Source organism: Phocoena phocoena, chromosome 16 (assembly GCF_963924675.1).
Source record: "Phocoena phocoena chromosome 16, mPhoPho1.1, whole genome shotgun sequence".
In the NCBI taxonomy this organism is placed as follows: domain Eukaryota; kingdom Metazoa; phylum Chordata; class Mammalia; order Artiodactyla; family Phocoenidae; genus Phocoena; species Phocoena phocoena.
In genome coordinates, this window is record NC_089234.1 from 48,530,027 (window position 1) to 48,545,107 (window position 15,081).

General features: G+C 52.9%; 1 protein-coding gene across 5 annotated transcripts in view; it reads right to left on the bottom strand.

The window, feature by feature from the left end:
* Positions 1–15,081, bottom strand: part of LDB3 (LIM domain binding 3) — a 55,900-nt gene that overhangs the window by 6,610 nt on the left and 34,209 nt on the right. For 3 of the 5 annotated variants that reach the window (XM_065894880.1, XM_065894879.1, XM_065894875.1), the window contains 4 exons: positions 11,028–11,170; positions 5,343–5,757; positions 3,982–4,162; positions 3,247–3,367 (listed from right to left, as the gene is read on the bottom strand). In XM_065894880.1, the coding sequence (XP_065750952.1) occupies positions 3,247–3,367; positions 3,982–4,162; positions 5,343–5,757; positions 11,028–11,170 (860 nt within the window). Of the gene's footprint in view, positions 1–3,246; positions 3,368–3,981; positions 4,163–5,342; positions 5,758–11,027; positions 11,171–14,272; positions 14,456–15,081 lie in introns of all 5 variants that reach the window. The other 2 variants (XM_065894877.1, XM_065894876.1) reach the window with 1 other exon arrangement.

Sequence of the window (15,081 nt, forward strand, 5' to 3'; positions counted from 1 at the left end):
CAGAGACACACAGGTGAGACAGCGGGCCAGGCCTGTGCTTCTCAGCCCCAGTTGTCTGGGCCTGGTAGTGGGCAGCACTCCCACTGCACTCACTGTAGAACTCTCCCAGATTCTTCTAGAAGAAGCTTGATGCCTTTTACAAAGGCTTCATTCTCCTAGAAGTGTACTTGTCTCTCCACAGCTCTGCCACAGTTGGCTTTTTCTTTTCTTTTCTTTTCTTTTTTTGCGGTACGCGAGCATTTCACTGTTGTGGCCTCTCCCGTTGCGGAGCACAGGCTCCAGACGCACAGCCTCAGCAGCCATGGCTCACGGGCCCAGCCGCTCCGCGGCATATGGGATCCTCCTGGATCGGGGCACGAACCCATGTCCCCTGCATCAGCAGGCGGACTCTCAACCACTGCGCCACCAGGGAAACCCAGTTGGCTTTTTCTTACAGAGGTTTTCTGCTCAGATCTCCTTGTGGACAGTATGCCTAGTCACTGTCTCAGACCACCTGCTGAGAGTCAACATGAAGTGGGGGCTATGAACTATGAATTTGGTATCACAGGTGTGACCCTAGTACATTTTTTAAAAGTAATTAATTTATTTATTGGCCGCACCCCACGGCCTGTGGGATCTTAGCTCCCCAACCAGGGATTGAAGCCACGCCCCTTGCATTGGAAGCGCAGAGTCTTAACCACTGGACTGCCAGGGAAGTCCCCTAATACATTTTTTTAAAAAGCTGGTATTTTCCTCATTTATTCTACAAAAGGGGAATGTAGTTGGTATTAAATAAAGTTTGTGCATGGGCCTTTCCCACCAGGAAAATAATCTAGTTTCTCATTTATGTATTCCTTCCTTTATTTCTCCTGTTAGGTCTTTATAATTTTCTTTGGGACTGGAGGGAGAGGGGAAAAGGGGAGTTGTTTAATTGGTACAGAGCTTCATATTTGCAAGATGAAAAAAATTCTGGAAATCTGTTTCAGATCAATCAACAGTGTGAATATACTTAACACTACTGTACTGTACACTTAAAAATGGTTAGGATGGGGCTTCCCTGGTGGCGCAGTGGTTGAGAGTCCGCCTGCCGATGCAGGAGACACGGGTTCGTGCCCCGGTCCGGGAAGATCCCACATGCCGCGGAGCGGCTGGGCCCGTGAGCCATGGCCGCTGAGCCTGCGTGTCCGGAGCCTGTGCTCCACAACGGGAGAGGCCACAACAGTGAGAGGCCCGCGTACCGCAAAAAAAAAAAAAAAAAAAAAAAAAAAATGGTTAGGATGGATACATGTATATGTATGGCTGAGTCCCTTTGCTGTGCACCAGAAACTATCAACAACACTGTTAATCGGTGATACTCCAATATAAAATAAAAAGTGAAAAGCCAAAAAAAAAAAAACCGTTAGGATGGTAAATTTTATATGTGTATTTTTTCCCCCCACGATAATTAAAAAAAAAAAAAAGACAAGGTCAGAACCAAACACAGTGTCCCATGGTACGGGGACAGGGGCTGACTCTGATATTTTATCTCTAGGGCAGTTTAACCAACAGGCTTGACTTTACCTCACTATTGGATCATCTAGCTCTCCTTTCTTTACTTTGTTTATAAGAATATCACCCTTATCACATTCAACAAGCATATTAAATTTCTAATGCTCTTTCCAAAATAAAAATTAAATTGTGTTATTTCTTTACTTAAAACATCACAGTGACTCCCATCGCTTAAGGAAGTAGTTTCAAACTGTGCTCCTTGGAGAGCTGTGGGTCTCCCGGAGCCATTACAGAGCTGTGCACCCATTATCTCAGTTAATCCTCACAACAGCCTCTGAGAGTTAAGTGAAGAAGGAGAGACTCAGAAAGGGCAAGCATCCTGTCCATGGTCACACAGCCTGGAAGAGGCCCTTGTGGGCCTTTAGTCAGGGTCTCTCAGGGTGCCTAAGGCTGAGGCTAAACCTGCTTCCTTGCTGTCTTTTCTTAACAGTAGACCATCCCTTTCCTGGGTCTTCTTAATCAAAACATCATTTTTGAAAATCTTTTTTGGGGGGGTGCTAGGGAGAGGAGCACTGGTAATAGTGTTAATCTATCATTCTTTCACAAGCCTCACGCATAAATTGTGGCTTATCACACATTATGAAAGTTATAATGCTTTTAGTCGACTAACAATAGCAATTTGTATTGGTACCAAAGCACTTTTATTAATTACCAATCATCACCATTTCCTCCTAAGAAGGGAAAAGACAGGTGTTATCTTCTCCCTTTTACCGATATGAACTCTGAGGCCAGAATGACTGAGTGACTTATTTAAAGTCATTCAGTGAGCCTCAGAGCTGGAAAGAGAATTCACCAGTACCTCAGAACCCAAGAAGTTTCTTTTATAATTTATTGTCAGGGGGAAAATTTTTTTAATTTTGTTTTCCTTTTCCCCTTGAAGAACTGGAATGTTTTCTCCTTTCTGGTTTTAAAGTAAACTAACTTACTGTGTTTCTCTTTTTGCTCTCACATTTGCTACCCAGTCAGTGCAGCTCTGTTATTCTTCATAATCAGCATGTTTCCTTTTCCCTCTTCTTCTTGGTGCTGCTTTGCTAGTTCTATTGTCTTAACTTTCATGTTTTTGTTACCTTTGTTGGAACCTGCCTCAAATCCTTATCTGAAAGAGGCAGGCTATGAATAAATGAGTGTGTGAATGTGTGAGTGACTGAATGGTTAGTTAGCCAGGATGCCCAACTCTAACAGATGGCTTTATCTTCAGAATTTACCGTAATTGACTCCAAGTTATAACATATAGCGTATGGGGAGAACAGAGAAACTCCGAATTCAGACAGGGAGTTGGCTGGACGCTGAAGGAACATCAAAGTCTGGTAAACATCACAGGAGCTGGGAGGGGACCTGCATGTACTTGACTAGTTCCGAAGTTTCTTTGGTTTAATCCTCACCACAACTCTGGGAGGCAGGTGTTGATCTCCCCCTCTTACAGATGGGGAGAGTGAGGCTCAGAGAAGTTTAGTAACTCAATCAGGGTTACAAAGCCAGCCTGAAACAGGAGCCTGGAACAGAACCTAGGACAAAGGCCGGCGCCAAAGCTTTTTCAGACTAGACCTTGTGGTCTTCGAATCAAAATCATCTGAAAGGTTTCCTAAGCGGTCACAAGATGCCGACTTGTGGTCCACATATTTGGTGCAGGGAAAACAGCACAGATTGAATGTGTGTGAAAGGGAACTCCTACCCCTTTCTCCCAGACTGTGGGGCCTCCCCACAGCACAGAGGTCCTACCTTTCTCACAGTAGGGCTCCCCATCTTCCATGTGGAAGAGGCTGTTCCCGAAGGGCTTCTTGCAGGCTGCACAGACAAAGCAGGTGGTGTGCCACGTCTGTCTCAAGGCATGCATCACTTCCTGGGGAAAAGAGCCTCAGCTCAGGACAGAAAGGTCCAGGAGGGAGAAGAAGGCAGGCTTAACTTCCACAGCAGCCCCGGTCACTGCCGGAGCATCCCATCAGGGAGCAGGGCAGGAGAGCCCAAGAAGCGGGCCTTGGACACACCGCAGAAGGCTAGGGGCGGCAGAGGAGAGGCTCCTACTCCTGCAGCACTTGCTGGGTGCCAGGTTCTGTGTGTGCTTCCATAAGCTGTGATGCTTCACCCTCCACCCAACCTGGGAGGGAAGTACTATGTGTTATCGCCATTTTACCAAAGGGGCATCGAGGGTCAAAGCCACATGCAGGTGCATGGTGAGGTCAGGCTATGAAGCAGTAACTTGCTTTGCAGAAGCTCTGCCACCACTTCAAGCTGTGTGGCCAGGGATGTGGCCCACGGATCTCTTGCTTCAAGTTCATTTACTCCCTAGTTCATTGGTGGCACACCAACTCCCTTCTAGGACAGAAATGGAGTTGTTCTTGCTCTGTTAGCACAGCAACTTCTTGGCTTCCAAATAGGACCCCACAACCTTGCGGAGGAGGAGAGATTGGTTGGAAAAGAGACAAGGGTCAGAGGAGAGGAATGCAGCCCACTTACCCCCATGATTTTGGTGTTGCACTTGGCACAGACCGGGGCAAAGAACTGCTCATAACACCGCTCACAGTAAACGTTGTTCTGCTCCTCCACAAAGCACACGTCTGCCAGGGAGGTCTTGCAGTAGGCACAGTTGAACTCTTCTGGGTGCCAGGAGCGGCCCATGGCTACCAGAAAGGGGCCCCTGGGGAAGCAGAGAATAGTACCTCCTCTAAGGCAGCCCCCAAAGCTTAAGACCAGATATTTCAAAACGCTCAACAATATTCACACTTTGACCCTATAACGCTATAACTTCTGTGACTGTTCTAGTGCAATAACAGGAAATTCAGGTAAAGCTCCATGCAAAAAGATGTTGTTTCATCACTTGCAACAAACAGAGATGGCGAAGCGACTCGAACATCCACTAGCAGGGGAGTGGGTAAGTATGTTATGGAATATCCATTAGGTTGACTACTGATAATTGTAGTAAGAAGAGCAATGATGACGGTGCTAATGGCTAGCATTTATTAAGTGCTTACTCTGTGCCAGGTACCATTCAAGAAGAAATTTGCATTATTTAACGTGTTTAGTTCTCACGACAACCCTATGAAGCAGGTACTATTATGATACGCATTTTCAGATAAGGAAACTGAGGTACAGGGATGTTAAGTAAGTTGTTCAAGGCTACAGGGCTGGTATGGTAGACCCGGGACACAAACCTGGCTCCGAATTAGTAGTCAGACAGTGGGACTGAAGAAACGCTTCATGTTTTAATTTTCTGAATTTTCTAATTCTTCTCTAATGAGTATATTTTTTCTAATGATCCTTTATTTTTAAATAAAAGTGTATTTTTCATATACACAAGCCCGCCCCCCACACACATATGCACATACTATAAACATACTATATTCAAACAAGTACCACCCATGATCCTTGGCCTCTAAGCATGAAATGACTTGTTTTCCTTTTAGTGTGTCAGATGCCCACCAAAGCCCTGAGCAGCACGGGCTTGTCTGTGGACAGACCCAGGAGCACCTCGAAAGGAAGGAAAGCTGGGTCAAAACTAGCACTGTCAGCCAGCTTGCAACAGGCCAATAAATCTACCATCCAGACCTGCAATTCCCAGAACCCAGCCTTAGCCCAAGGGGGTGGTGCTGGCACAGGCACCGTGCTGGGAGCTTCACCCACTCACCTCGTGGAATCCTCCCAACTCCCCAGGGAAGTGGGTATCACGCAGGTATGGAAGCTAAAGCTCAGAGAGGGTCAGACCAGATGGTAAGCCAGAGGGACCTGAGGCTGTCCTGCACGCGGCCTTCTCCCTACATCTGCCCTCCCGTCCCCCTCTCGTCCCAGTACCCTAGCACAGCGGCACAGCTGGCCCTTACCGGATGATGCTGTTGCAGTGGCCGCAGAGCGGAGTCCTGCTGCTGGCTGGGAAGCGCTCCGCCCTCTGCACGGTACCCCTGGCAAGGGGGGACACCTGCGGAGCCGGTGGTGCGTTGTAGGCAGGGGCCCCTCGGGGCAGGCCTTGCTTGCTGACAGTGGTGGTGCTCTTGCCAGGGGCGAACTTCTGAGAGAAGCTGTCGTCTGTCACCCATGGGGGACGGCTGGCAGACTCCGCAGGGCCCCCGCTGTAGGGTGCAGGATTATAGCTTGGGGCTGGCGAGGGGGTGTAGGCTGGTGCTGGGGAGGGGGAGTAGGCGGGGGCAGGGGAAGGGGTGTAGGCGGGGGCAGGGGAGGAGGTGTAGGGGGCTGGACTGTAATTGGCCCCTGGGGATGGGCTGTAGGTAGATGCAGGCACTGCAAGCCAAAAATACCCAGAGAAAAATGTGTCAGGAATTCACTTCTCCCAGCTTCCCCCGCCCCCAGCCAGAGAACTGGAAAAGACAACTTTAATATTAGAGCAGCACAATGCCAGTTTTTACAGGAGACGCGTCCCTGAACTTCTTGATGGCCTCGATTTGAAGTTGCAGCAGGGAGCCAAGGGAGATAAACAGCCGTCGGAGCAGAGCCCTCGGGAGCTTGGACAGGGCTGGGAAGGGACAGGGCTATAAATATCTGCAGCTGTGCAGGGTGCGGCTCTGCCAGGCCTTGGCTGCCAGAGGCCTGCAGGAGACAGGGACGGGGGCAGGGGTGGCCGGGCCCGGCTCATATCTGGATCCCCTGGGCCAGGAAGAGGGTGGGAGTGGGTCAGCTTGGCCTTGACTGGAAGATGCCTTTGTTTGCACTCTGACCAGTGATTTGACATCTGAAATGCCTCAATCACAAGCGTTTGCTGAACTGGACCTAGTCCAGCCTTTGGGACAAAGCAGATGACGGGACAGTTAGGTTTTCAGGTTCAGGTTTCAGGTTTCGCTACAATCGTTTTCTTGAAAAACAGCTTGGCTTGATTTGTACTGGGGGGAAATTCCATTTTGGTTTCATTTGGGTGGTGGGTCTTGAAGGCAGTATTCGGAGGGAAGCTGGGCAGAGATGCTGGGGTGACACAGCCTAGGTGTAGCTGCTCCCTCAGCCTGTGGCTGCCTCTGGGGGACACACGCCCCCCCTCATCACCTTGGTGGAAACTGATTTAGGGCGGCAACACAAAGGAGCATAGCAGCTGCTCACCCAAAGCCCTCCGAGGCCTGGGCCCTCAAAATCCAGGTTTCTAAGTTTTGCTGCCTCCCATCGTAAAGCCAGCCGGGGCAGACCCAGCTGTGTCCAGCACACATGGTCTCACCAGCTTCCCCTCCTAGGGAGGGAGGTTCCAGAAGCCTCACCTCAGCTTACAGTCTGTTCCTCTGGAAAGAGGCCTCATTCCCCCTACCCCAGGAAGTGTGTCGGGGCAGCCTCCCTCCCCATTCCTGAGTCTGGCCTGGTGAATGGACTGTGCTGATAGATGCTGAGGCAGCCCCCATCAGGCTCCAGCCTGGAAAGGAAGGACATTCTCAGGGCTAAAGTTCCCGGCCTGGCCTTTGGTCTCTCCCCACCTGGTTCCCCTAGATTACCTTAGGTGGCCTGTAGCCTGCTGCTCCAACCCCATACCTTCTACTCCCATATGATTGGCCCTTCAGAGGTGGGTGACATGGAAACCCCCGTGCTGGGAATGGATAGGGACCCGGCCTGTGTTATTGAAAACAGAAGGGGTAAAACCCTCCCCAGCCCTGCCCTAGAGCCATCCTGGGAGTGACGCTGGCTTCCAAAGGTAAAACTTTCTCCATAAGGAAATCTTCTTCCCACTTACTAAGAGGGTAGGCTAGGCACATAAAAGGTCATCTGGATTAATCCCTTTTACAGTTGAGGTCACTGAGGCTCAGACAGAGCTAGTAAGTGGCAGGGTGAATTTCCAAAATCATTCTTTCTATCACCCCAAGCTGCCTCTGTAAAAAACATGAGTCCAAGTTCCAGAAGATTTGGGTGCACCACATTATGGAGGAGTACCTATCAACCTGGAGGAGGCTGCATGGTCTGGCATGTAGCACAGCCATCAAGAACCCTGGGTTCAGGTCCCAGCTCTACAACATCCTGGCTGTGTGCCCTTGGGCAAGTTCCTTAACGTCTCTAGGCCCAAATTTCCTCGTCTAAAAATGGCTATAATAATTCTTAGTACTTCTCAGGGTTGTTATAAGGATGATGGGAGATAAGAACTATAAAGGCTTAGCCTTGTGCCTGGCACTGCGTATGTGTCATTAAATGTCAGTGAAGATGGTGAGGAGAGTGACTCCTGGGTCTCATGGTCCAGATGAACTGTCAGCTCATCTCACAGCTTGATGGTCACCTGAGGGATCCCAGCCCAGGGAGACTGTGGTATGTAGGCGGTGGGAGATGTGGCACCCCTGAAGTCAGTAACCTGGGACTGAGTCTAATCATCAGTGGTGGTAGGTGTGACATCCCTGTCTGCCTCACAGGGTGGGGACCTACTGGAGTGACATGTTGCATGCACTAGTAAACCTGTGAAGCCCATATTTGAGGTGTTGTCACCCTCCCTAACAAGCTTGCATAGCTCCCAAGTGCCTGGAACAGAGGGTCTCAAAATGCTAGAGCAGCTTCAGCCCTCTCTGAATAATGGGGTTCTGTGCAAGATCTTATTTCCTTTTTTTTTTTGTAAAGTGGCGGGGGGATCTCTGCTAAGAGGGATTAAGAATGAAAGCCCTAATCCTGTGTTATCCAATACATAGCCCTATGTGGCCATTAAGCACTTGAAATGCGGCTAGTCCAAACTGAAACATGCTATAAATGTAAAATACACACCAATTCTTAAAGACTTAGTACAAGACAAGAAAGTAAAATATCTCACCAATAATCTTATATTGATTGTTCATTGAAATGATATTTTGAATATACTGAGTTAAATAAAATATATTAAAATTAATTTCACCTGCTTCCTTTTAAAAAGTGTGGCTACTAGAAAATGTATTGTTATTAGACAGTGTTGTCCTAATCAGAACAACGGTTACCAAGTACTGACTGCTTCCACATGCCAGGGCCCTTACGTGCACTATTTCATGTAATACTCGCTGCAATCCAATGAGGCAGATAGTACTTTCAAGTCCATTTTATAGAAGAGGAGTTGAGGCTTGGAGAATTGAAGAAACGCCGAGCTGAAACTGGCACTCAGGCAGCAGGTCTCAACTCCAGATTCCCTGCTTAACCACTCCCTAGGCAGCAAAACAAGGTTTAGCACGCCCCTTCCAAATCGGGCCCTTGCCCACTTCCAGCTTCCCTCCGGCAACACTAACCCTATTCCCTTTGCCTGGCAGCCATTCTCTTCCCTCCTCGGAAGGCCTTCCAGACTCCATGATCCACCCCCCTTTTCTAAATCCCCACCACACGAAGGTCTCAGCACGTCAGAGGCACCCGGCATCTGGGCCCGGGTGGGCTGCTTCCTTGCCCAAGACTACACCCTCCCAGAGCTAGGGCCCTTCCCTTCTTCGAGGCACAGGCCGGCAGCTTCCCTCAGCCATCAGGTCCCCGGTGAGGAGCAGCTGCTTCCCAGTTCCCTTCCCTCTGCGCCCTTCAGCCTGGCTGGCCCCACCATCCCCGACGTGCCAGGAGAGAGACTTGATATCCCATCTGCGAGCCCTGGGCTGTTGCTATTTCTGCTTGACGGAATAAAGCCCGTCCAAATTAGAAGGTGATATTTCATCTCTAATTGGCAAGTTCAAAAGCCCCTATCGCACTCGTTGGCTCGGGAATGGTGTAATTAAACAAGGTGATTTCTGACTCACTCCAGGTCGGGCCCGGCTCCTGCGAGCGCACAGCCCCCGCGGGGGTGCGGGTCGGGGTGGAAGTGGGGGGCCCCCTGCCCACTCCCGGGCCCCAGGTGCTCCGGGGAGCGGCCACCCAGCCTCGGTGCAGGCGATAAGATCTGGGCTGCGAACTCCACCCTGGACCCGGAGGAGCCCTCGCGGGGAGCTGCAGCTCGGACGGCACGCGGGCTCCCCGCTCTCCCCGGGCCCGGGGTCGGCGGTGGAGAGGAGGGGAGGGGCCCGGGTCCACGATCCTCGTTTTTCCCCACACCACCTGCCAGCCTCCCTGGGACCCCACCCTCAGGAGAGGGGGCAGAGGCAGGCCGGCTCAGGCGCGCGCCGCCCGGCGGCCTCCTTCCCTCCGGGCAGGAATGAGTTAACGTCTGCAAGGCCTGGGAACTCAGCAAAGGCCGGCAGCTCTAGGGCTCCAGCACGTCTCGCCCCGCCCCTGACTCCAGTGCCGGAAGGAGGAGGAGACAGACGCCAGTCGGGGGCCCGGCGGTGCGCGCCTCCGGAGCCGTGCCGCCCCCTGGCGGGCCTGCAGAGGAGAGCCGGCGGCCGGGGCGGGGGAGCCTAAACCCGGGGCCCGCCCCGGAAGATGCCCAGAAGGACCTGCCTGGGACCGGAGCCCGCACCCGGGCGGAAATACTCTCCCTGCGCCCCCTCCAACCGCCGCTGCTCCTCCCAACTCCTTATCACCCTCCCTCCTGTGCCCCCCATCTCCGCAGAGCAGCTGCTTCCTCTACCTCCACAGGAGATTTTTCACCACAGCAGCCCGCTGCAAATTGCTTCCTAATCCTGTGGACTTTTAACCTCAGAACTTTGTGTTCTTCTGAAGAGACAGAGAAGGGCACCTCCTGTGTGCCAAGCACTGTGCTGGGTGCTTCATTTCATCCCCAGAGCACCAGGTGTACATAATATGCCTATTTTTTAAACGAGGAAATACAGGCCTGGGAGATGAAGTACTTTGCCTTAGATAGCAGAGCGGAGCCTGGCACGGGAGTCTGATGCTAAAGCCACGTCTACACACTCAGCACTAATGTCAGAGTATACTTATAGAACAGAGGGCTGGTTGTGGCTCCTCTGCCCTACACATCAAGTCAACTCCCCCAAGCAAGGTGCTTCCCGCCTCAGTCCCTGTCTTATCTTCCCTTAAGTTCACTGAGCAGGGGCATGCAGGGGAAGGAGGGGTCTAAGCCAGCCTGAGAACCGCCCTGGAGCTCTGGGGAGAGGCCCAACTTTGCCTAGGAAAAGGGAAGACAGAGGCTGAGCCCTCGTCCCCGCAGTGATGAGAATGGGCACCAGAGCGATGGAACAGCCAGCCAGTGAGGCCAGCCACCTGGAGACCCTGTGTGGGCCACTCTCCCACCTGTCACATGTGCTCTCCATGCCTCTAGTTAGCCTGTCCCAGCTGAAGAAACCAAAGACCAGCTAGGTGAGCAGTTTGCCCAGCATCACATTATGCCATAGGTCTGTTCAAAGCCCGTGGCACTTTTGTTACAGCTGCCTATCCTCTGCCTTGAGCCAGATCCAGACTCCTGGAGGAACAAGCCCCTCCCCTCTAAACCCTCTCTTCCTCACCTGGAGCCTGGAAATCCCCAGGCAGGAATGTCCTCTTCCCAAGAGCTGGGAGGCCCCATCCCTGCCTGGCACTGGTCACCTGTCTCCCCAGCACCAGAGGCAGCTTCCATAGGATTCTGGCCCACAGTTGGAGGAAGGAAGGCTGAAACCTCATTAGCAGCGCCTCTATAACCACCATCCTTCAGGGGGACGTGGCTTTGGAGCTGAGCCCTGGAGCCCACGCCCAGCCTAGACAGCCTCCCTTCCCACTCTGCCTCTCACCTGGCTGGTAGACAGAAGGCCGGATACTGGCAGTGGTGACAACCCGGGGCTTGGGTGCAGGGGCAGCTGGGGCCTCGCTGTATGTATGGGCGGCAGGTGCTGGAGAGGTGGCCACAGCGGGACTGTAGGCAGAGGCCTGGGGCCTGGAACCAAGGGAGTAAGAGTTAACAGCCAGAAGGACAGCCCCACCCGGGCCCTGGGGCCTGGAGCCACAGCAGGCTGGCTCCCAGATCTTTAAGGAGCCTCTCAGGAGGAAACCTGGGGAGCTGCCAGAGGCTGAGAAGGAAAGACCATGGAGGTCTCAGGGGGAGGAAGCTGCCCCTTGGGTGCTGAGCCTTGGTGAGTCTGGTTAGAGTAGCAGAGACACCTTGAGAAATACAGCCCATTGCTGGTGCCACCGCCTTAGGAGAGAGGGAGTAAAGGCACCAGCCAGATAGGAGCAGTGAAAACCCTTCAACCCCTGGGTAGAGACTGTGGAATGGGGGCTGGGGCAGGGAAGGGGGCAGAGGAAGGAGAGAGGGGAGATGGAGATGTTCAGAGCTACCCTACTCCCTCCACCTCCTGACCTTTTGGGGCACCTCACAGCCTCAGACCACCTGGCCTCCTCCCCCTCCCCCTTTCTATTGTTGCTGGAGGGAGCAGCAAAGTCTCAGGTTTCTGGGCAAGAGTGCTCTGGGGAGGTCTCATGGGAGGCCAGGAGACCCCCTCCCCCTGGCCCCCCTACACACACTTAGAGGCTCCTCTTCCATATAGGATTCCTGTTGCCCTCCTCCCAGTGGAATAGCTGCCAAGAAGCTTAAAGCAGCCTTTTCCCACTTGTGACCCAGGGACCATGGGACCAAAGAGATGGAAAAACAAAAAAGTTCCAGTTCATTGCCCTCAGGAAATGCTGTGCTTGGCCTCTCCTCTTAGAGAACTAAAGGCTCCAAGAGCTCCTACAGCGAAGCAGTCTGTTTAACTTTGTCTGACCCAGTGTTTCCCAATTCCATTAGTCAGTGAACCCCCCCTTTTTTTTTTTCATTTACAACTAATGAAACCTTATAGAACATGTCCCTGGTCTCTCCCTGCATCTTTCACATCCTAACGGGGATGACATGACCACCCCTAGGGCAAATGGGGCATTGATGGGAGCGCTGGAGAAGTGAGCCCCTTAAAATATACTGACCCCTGCCCACCCATGGCTTCCTGCCTGCCTTTGGGCAGAGTCACAGGATAAGGGAATACCTCCTTCTCTAGGGCTCTGGGAGTGGGTTGCCCTGAGCTAAGAACCCACCGCCAGGCTCCTAAATAGATTCAGAAGGGTCTGTGGTGACGTCCCAGACAATTGGAGGTAGAAGGAGTCTCAGAGAGCCAGTGTCCCAGACCTGGGGGCTTGCCACGCCAAGCTGCCGTGTTTCTGGCTGAATGAGGGTACTGTCTCCCCTCCCTGGGCTTGCCCTTCTCTGATATACCCCTGTTAAGACCAGTGGAGTAGGAGCCTCAGTGGAAGAGAAAGAGGCCGTGTCCAAGCGGTGCCCAGCTTCCACTGTGGCAGGAGAAGGCCAGACTCTCCCACCAGTAGGGGATGCTTTCCCAGCATCCCAGGAACTACAGGTCCTCTGCCAGAGACTGGTGTTGGGGCCGCAAGCAGAGACTTAAGATACCCAGCAAGAATTCTGAGGCCACATTGGGCGTCCATTTGTCTCCCATTGGCTCCCTCTAGCTCCATCCCGGCCCGTGTGCAAGGAGGGAAGGTAGCTGGGCCCAGAGCGTGGTCCCCTGGCCCCCTCTGCTCCAGCCTGATGCAGGGAGCCCTCCAGGTCCTTCTCCAGCCTCCACCCAGGCCTCACATCTCTTTGCAAGGCAAAGTAGAGGAAGGGTTTGTCCTGTTGAGGGAGTCCCGAGGGCCCCCAGACATGGAGGCCTGGAGCGGGTGCTGGAGCTTACCCTTGAACAGGGCTGAGGCCCCAGGGATGAGGCTAGACCATCCACGGGGCCGCAGCATCTAAAGACTCCCTTCAACCTGGGGAGGCATCTTCTCACTAGACAGCAGGGATATATCTTATCCTTCTCAAGGTTTCTTCTTTGTGCAGGGAGCAAGGCCTGAAGAGATTACCTGAAGAGATTCCGGTGTGCAGAAGGGAAGCAGCTTGCTACATGTCCCCAGGAAGCTGGGATATGAGGAGCCCTGGAAGCCTGGGCCAGGCTCACCCTTGATGCTTGAGTTGGGATGGGGAAAGGCTGGGCTCAGCACCACCTGGGTCACTGTGGAGCCCGGGGGTAGGGGCGCAGCACACAGGCCACTTTGCCGACCCTTCATGGGCCTCGGGCTGCACCAGGGAACTATGCACCCTGACCTAGAACCGTGTCTTTCCAGCAAAACCCTGGGAGGGGAGTGTGGCGACTGGGAAAGCTGGCTCTGACCCCAAACACCAACTTGGCAGCTCCACACAGCCCAGAAAGAGCTGGGCCTGCCTGGCCTGTTACACTGCCTGGCGGCTCCAGAATGACCTGTCCAGCCCACCCCCTCTGCCTCCCCACACCCTTCAACACACCCCTCCCCCGACTTGGCTGAGTTCCATGAGGGCAGGCAGGAATGCAGTAACCTGCAGTACTTGAGAGCATATTATGTGCTAGGTGTTTTATGTACACTTTTTCTATCCTGACCTTATAAAATAGGCTTTGCATTAATGCCTTAGCAGATGAGGAAACTGAGGTTCAGAGGACTTACATCACTTTCTGAAGGTTAGAGACAGTAAGTGGTAGAGCAGAGATGTAAATCCCACTCCATCAGGTGCCTCTGGAGTTAGCATGCTTCTCCATCAAAAGAAGGCAGGGTAGTTGCTAAATATCTGCCCAAATCTGACCTGCCTTCAGTGGGTTACCGCAGCCTCCTCCACGGAGGCCTCCTTGATTTCCTTTCTTTCTCTGTAATCCCAGCTCCAGGAACACGGACTTTCCACACAGCCTCCCTTCGTCATTTAACTTCGTATGTGTGTGTGTGGCTTTCACCTTTCTCCCTAGAGCATGTGCCCCTGGGGCAGGGTGACACGTCCCAGTGAGCTTCCCTGAAATGCGCCTCCAGTTTTCCCTTCACTCTCAGCACCTAGCAGTGCAGAGCCTTGGCGTCCCCAGGGCCCTGGGGTCCTAACCACTTTGGATGGACCTTTCTGAGGGCCCAACACAGCTGCCAACAGATGGACCCGGGGGAGGCCTTTCCTGCCTCCCTTCCCCGCAGTCAGGGCTGGCACCTGTGGGCCAGTTACCTTGGACTGTCCTCAGGGCTTGAGGCAGGGGCTGCGGCAGAGGCGGTGGCAGCATGGGCAGCGGCTGTGGCCAGGGGTGGCGAGGCTGCGCTGGGAGAGGCAGCAGCAGGCGGCTGGGCAGAAGCGGGCAGCAGCGGGGTGGTGGCCTGGCTGGTGCACACTGGAGCATGCTCAATGGGGGTGCTGATGAGGCGGACCGAGAAAGACAACAGGTCAAGGACGCCCCTCTGCTGGGGGGCGGTGGCTGCAGAAGAGGCAGGCTGGGCGGAAGGTACCAGCCTTACTGCCAACAGAGCAGGATCTTCCAGAAGTCCTGTCCCCAGGCTCAGGGAAAGAATACCCCCACCCAGGACCCCAAGACGGAAGGGCTCAGACCACAGGGAGATCACAGTAACGTCAGAAGTATTTTCAAGCCTAGTGAGATTCCCCTGCCTCCCATTTTTGTGTACTTCCTAATTTGTCTTTCTCAACGTGTACTATAAAAACAGTGCAGTCAAAAAGTAGTCTCAATTATCAACCAAGGTTTCTCCTCCATCCTGTTTTCCTTTCTTTCACCCCTCCTCATTTAGTCAGAGGCACGCTTTGCCTTTGAGAAGGGATGATACAATGAAAAAAGCAGAGGTAAGGTATTTTGTTGTCAAGGGCTTAAGCTCTGAAGCTGTGATAGCCTGGGCTTTAGGCTGCGAAGCACTCAGGGCACTGATGATACATTTGGAAGATGGGTGAAAGCTACCATGCCGGACAGATCAAGGTCATCTGGACCAGAAAGGGGGCGACGTGGCGTGAGGGATTCGAGAATAGAGGCAGCT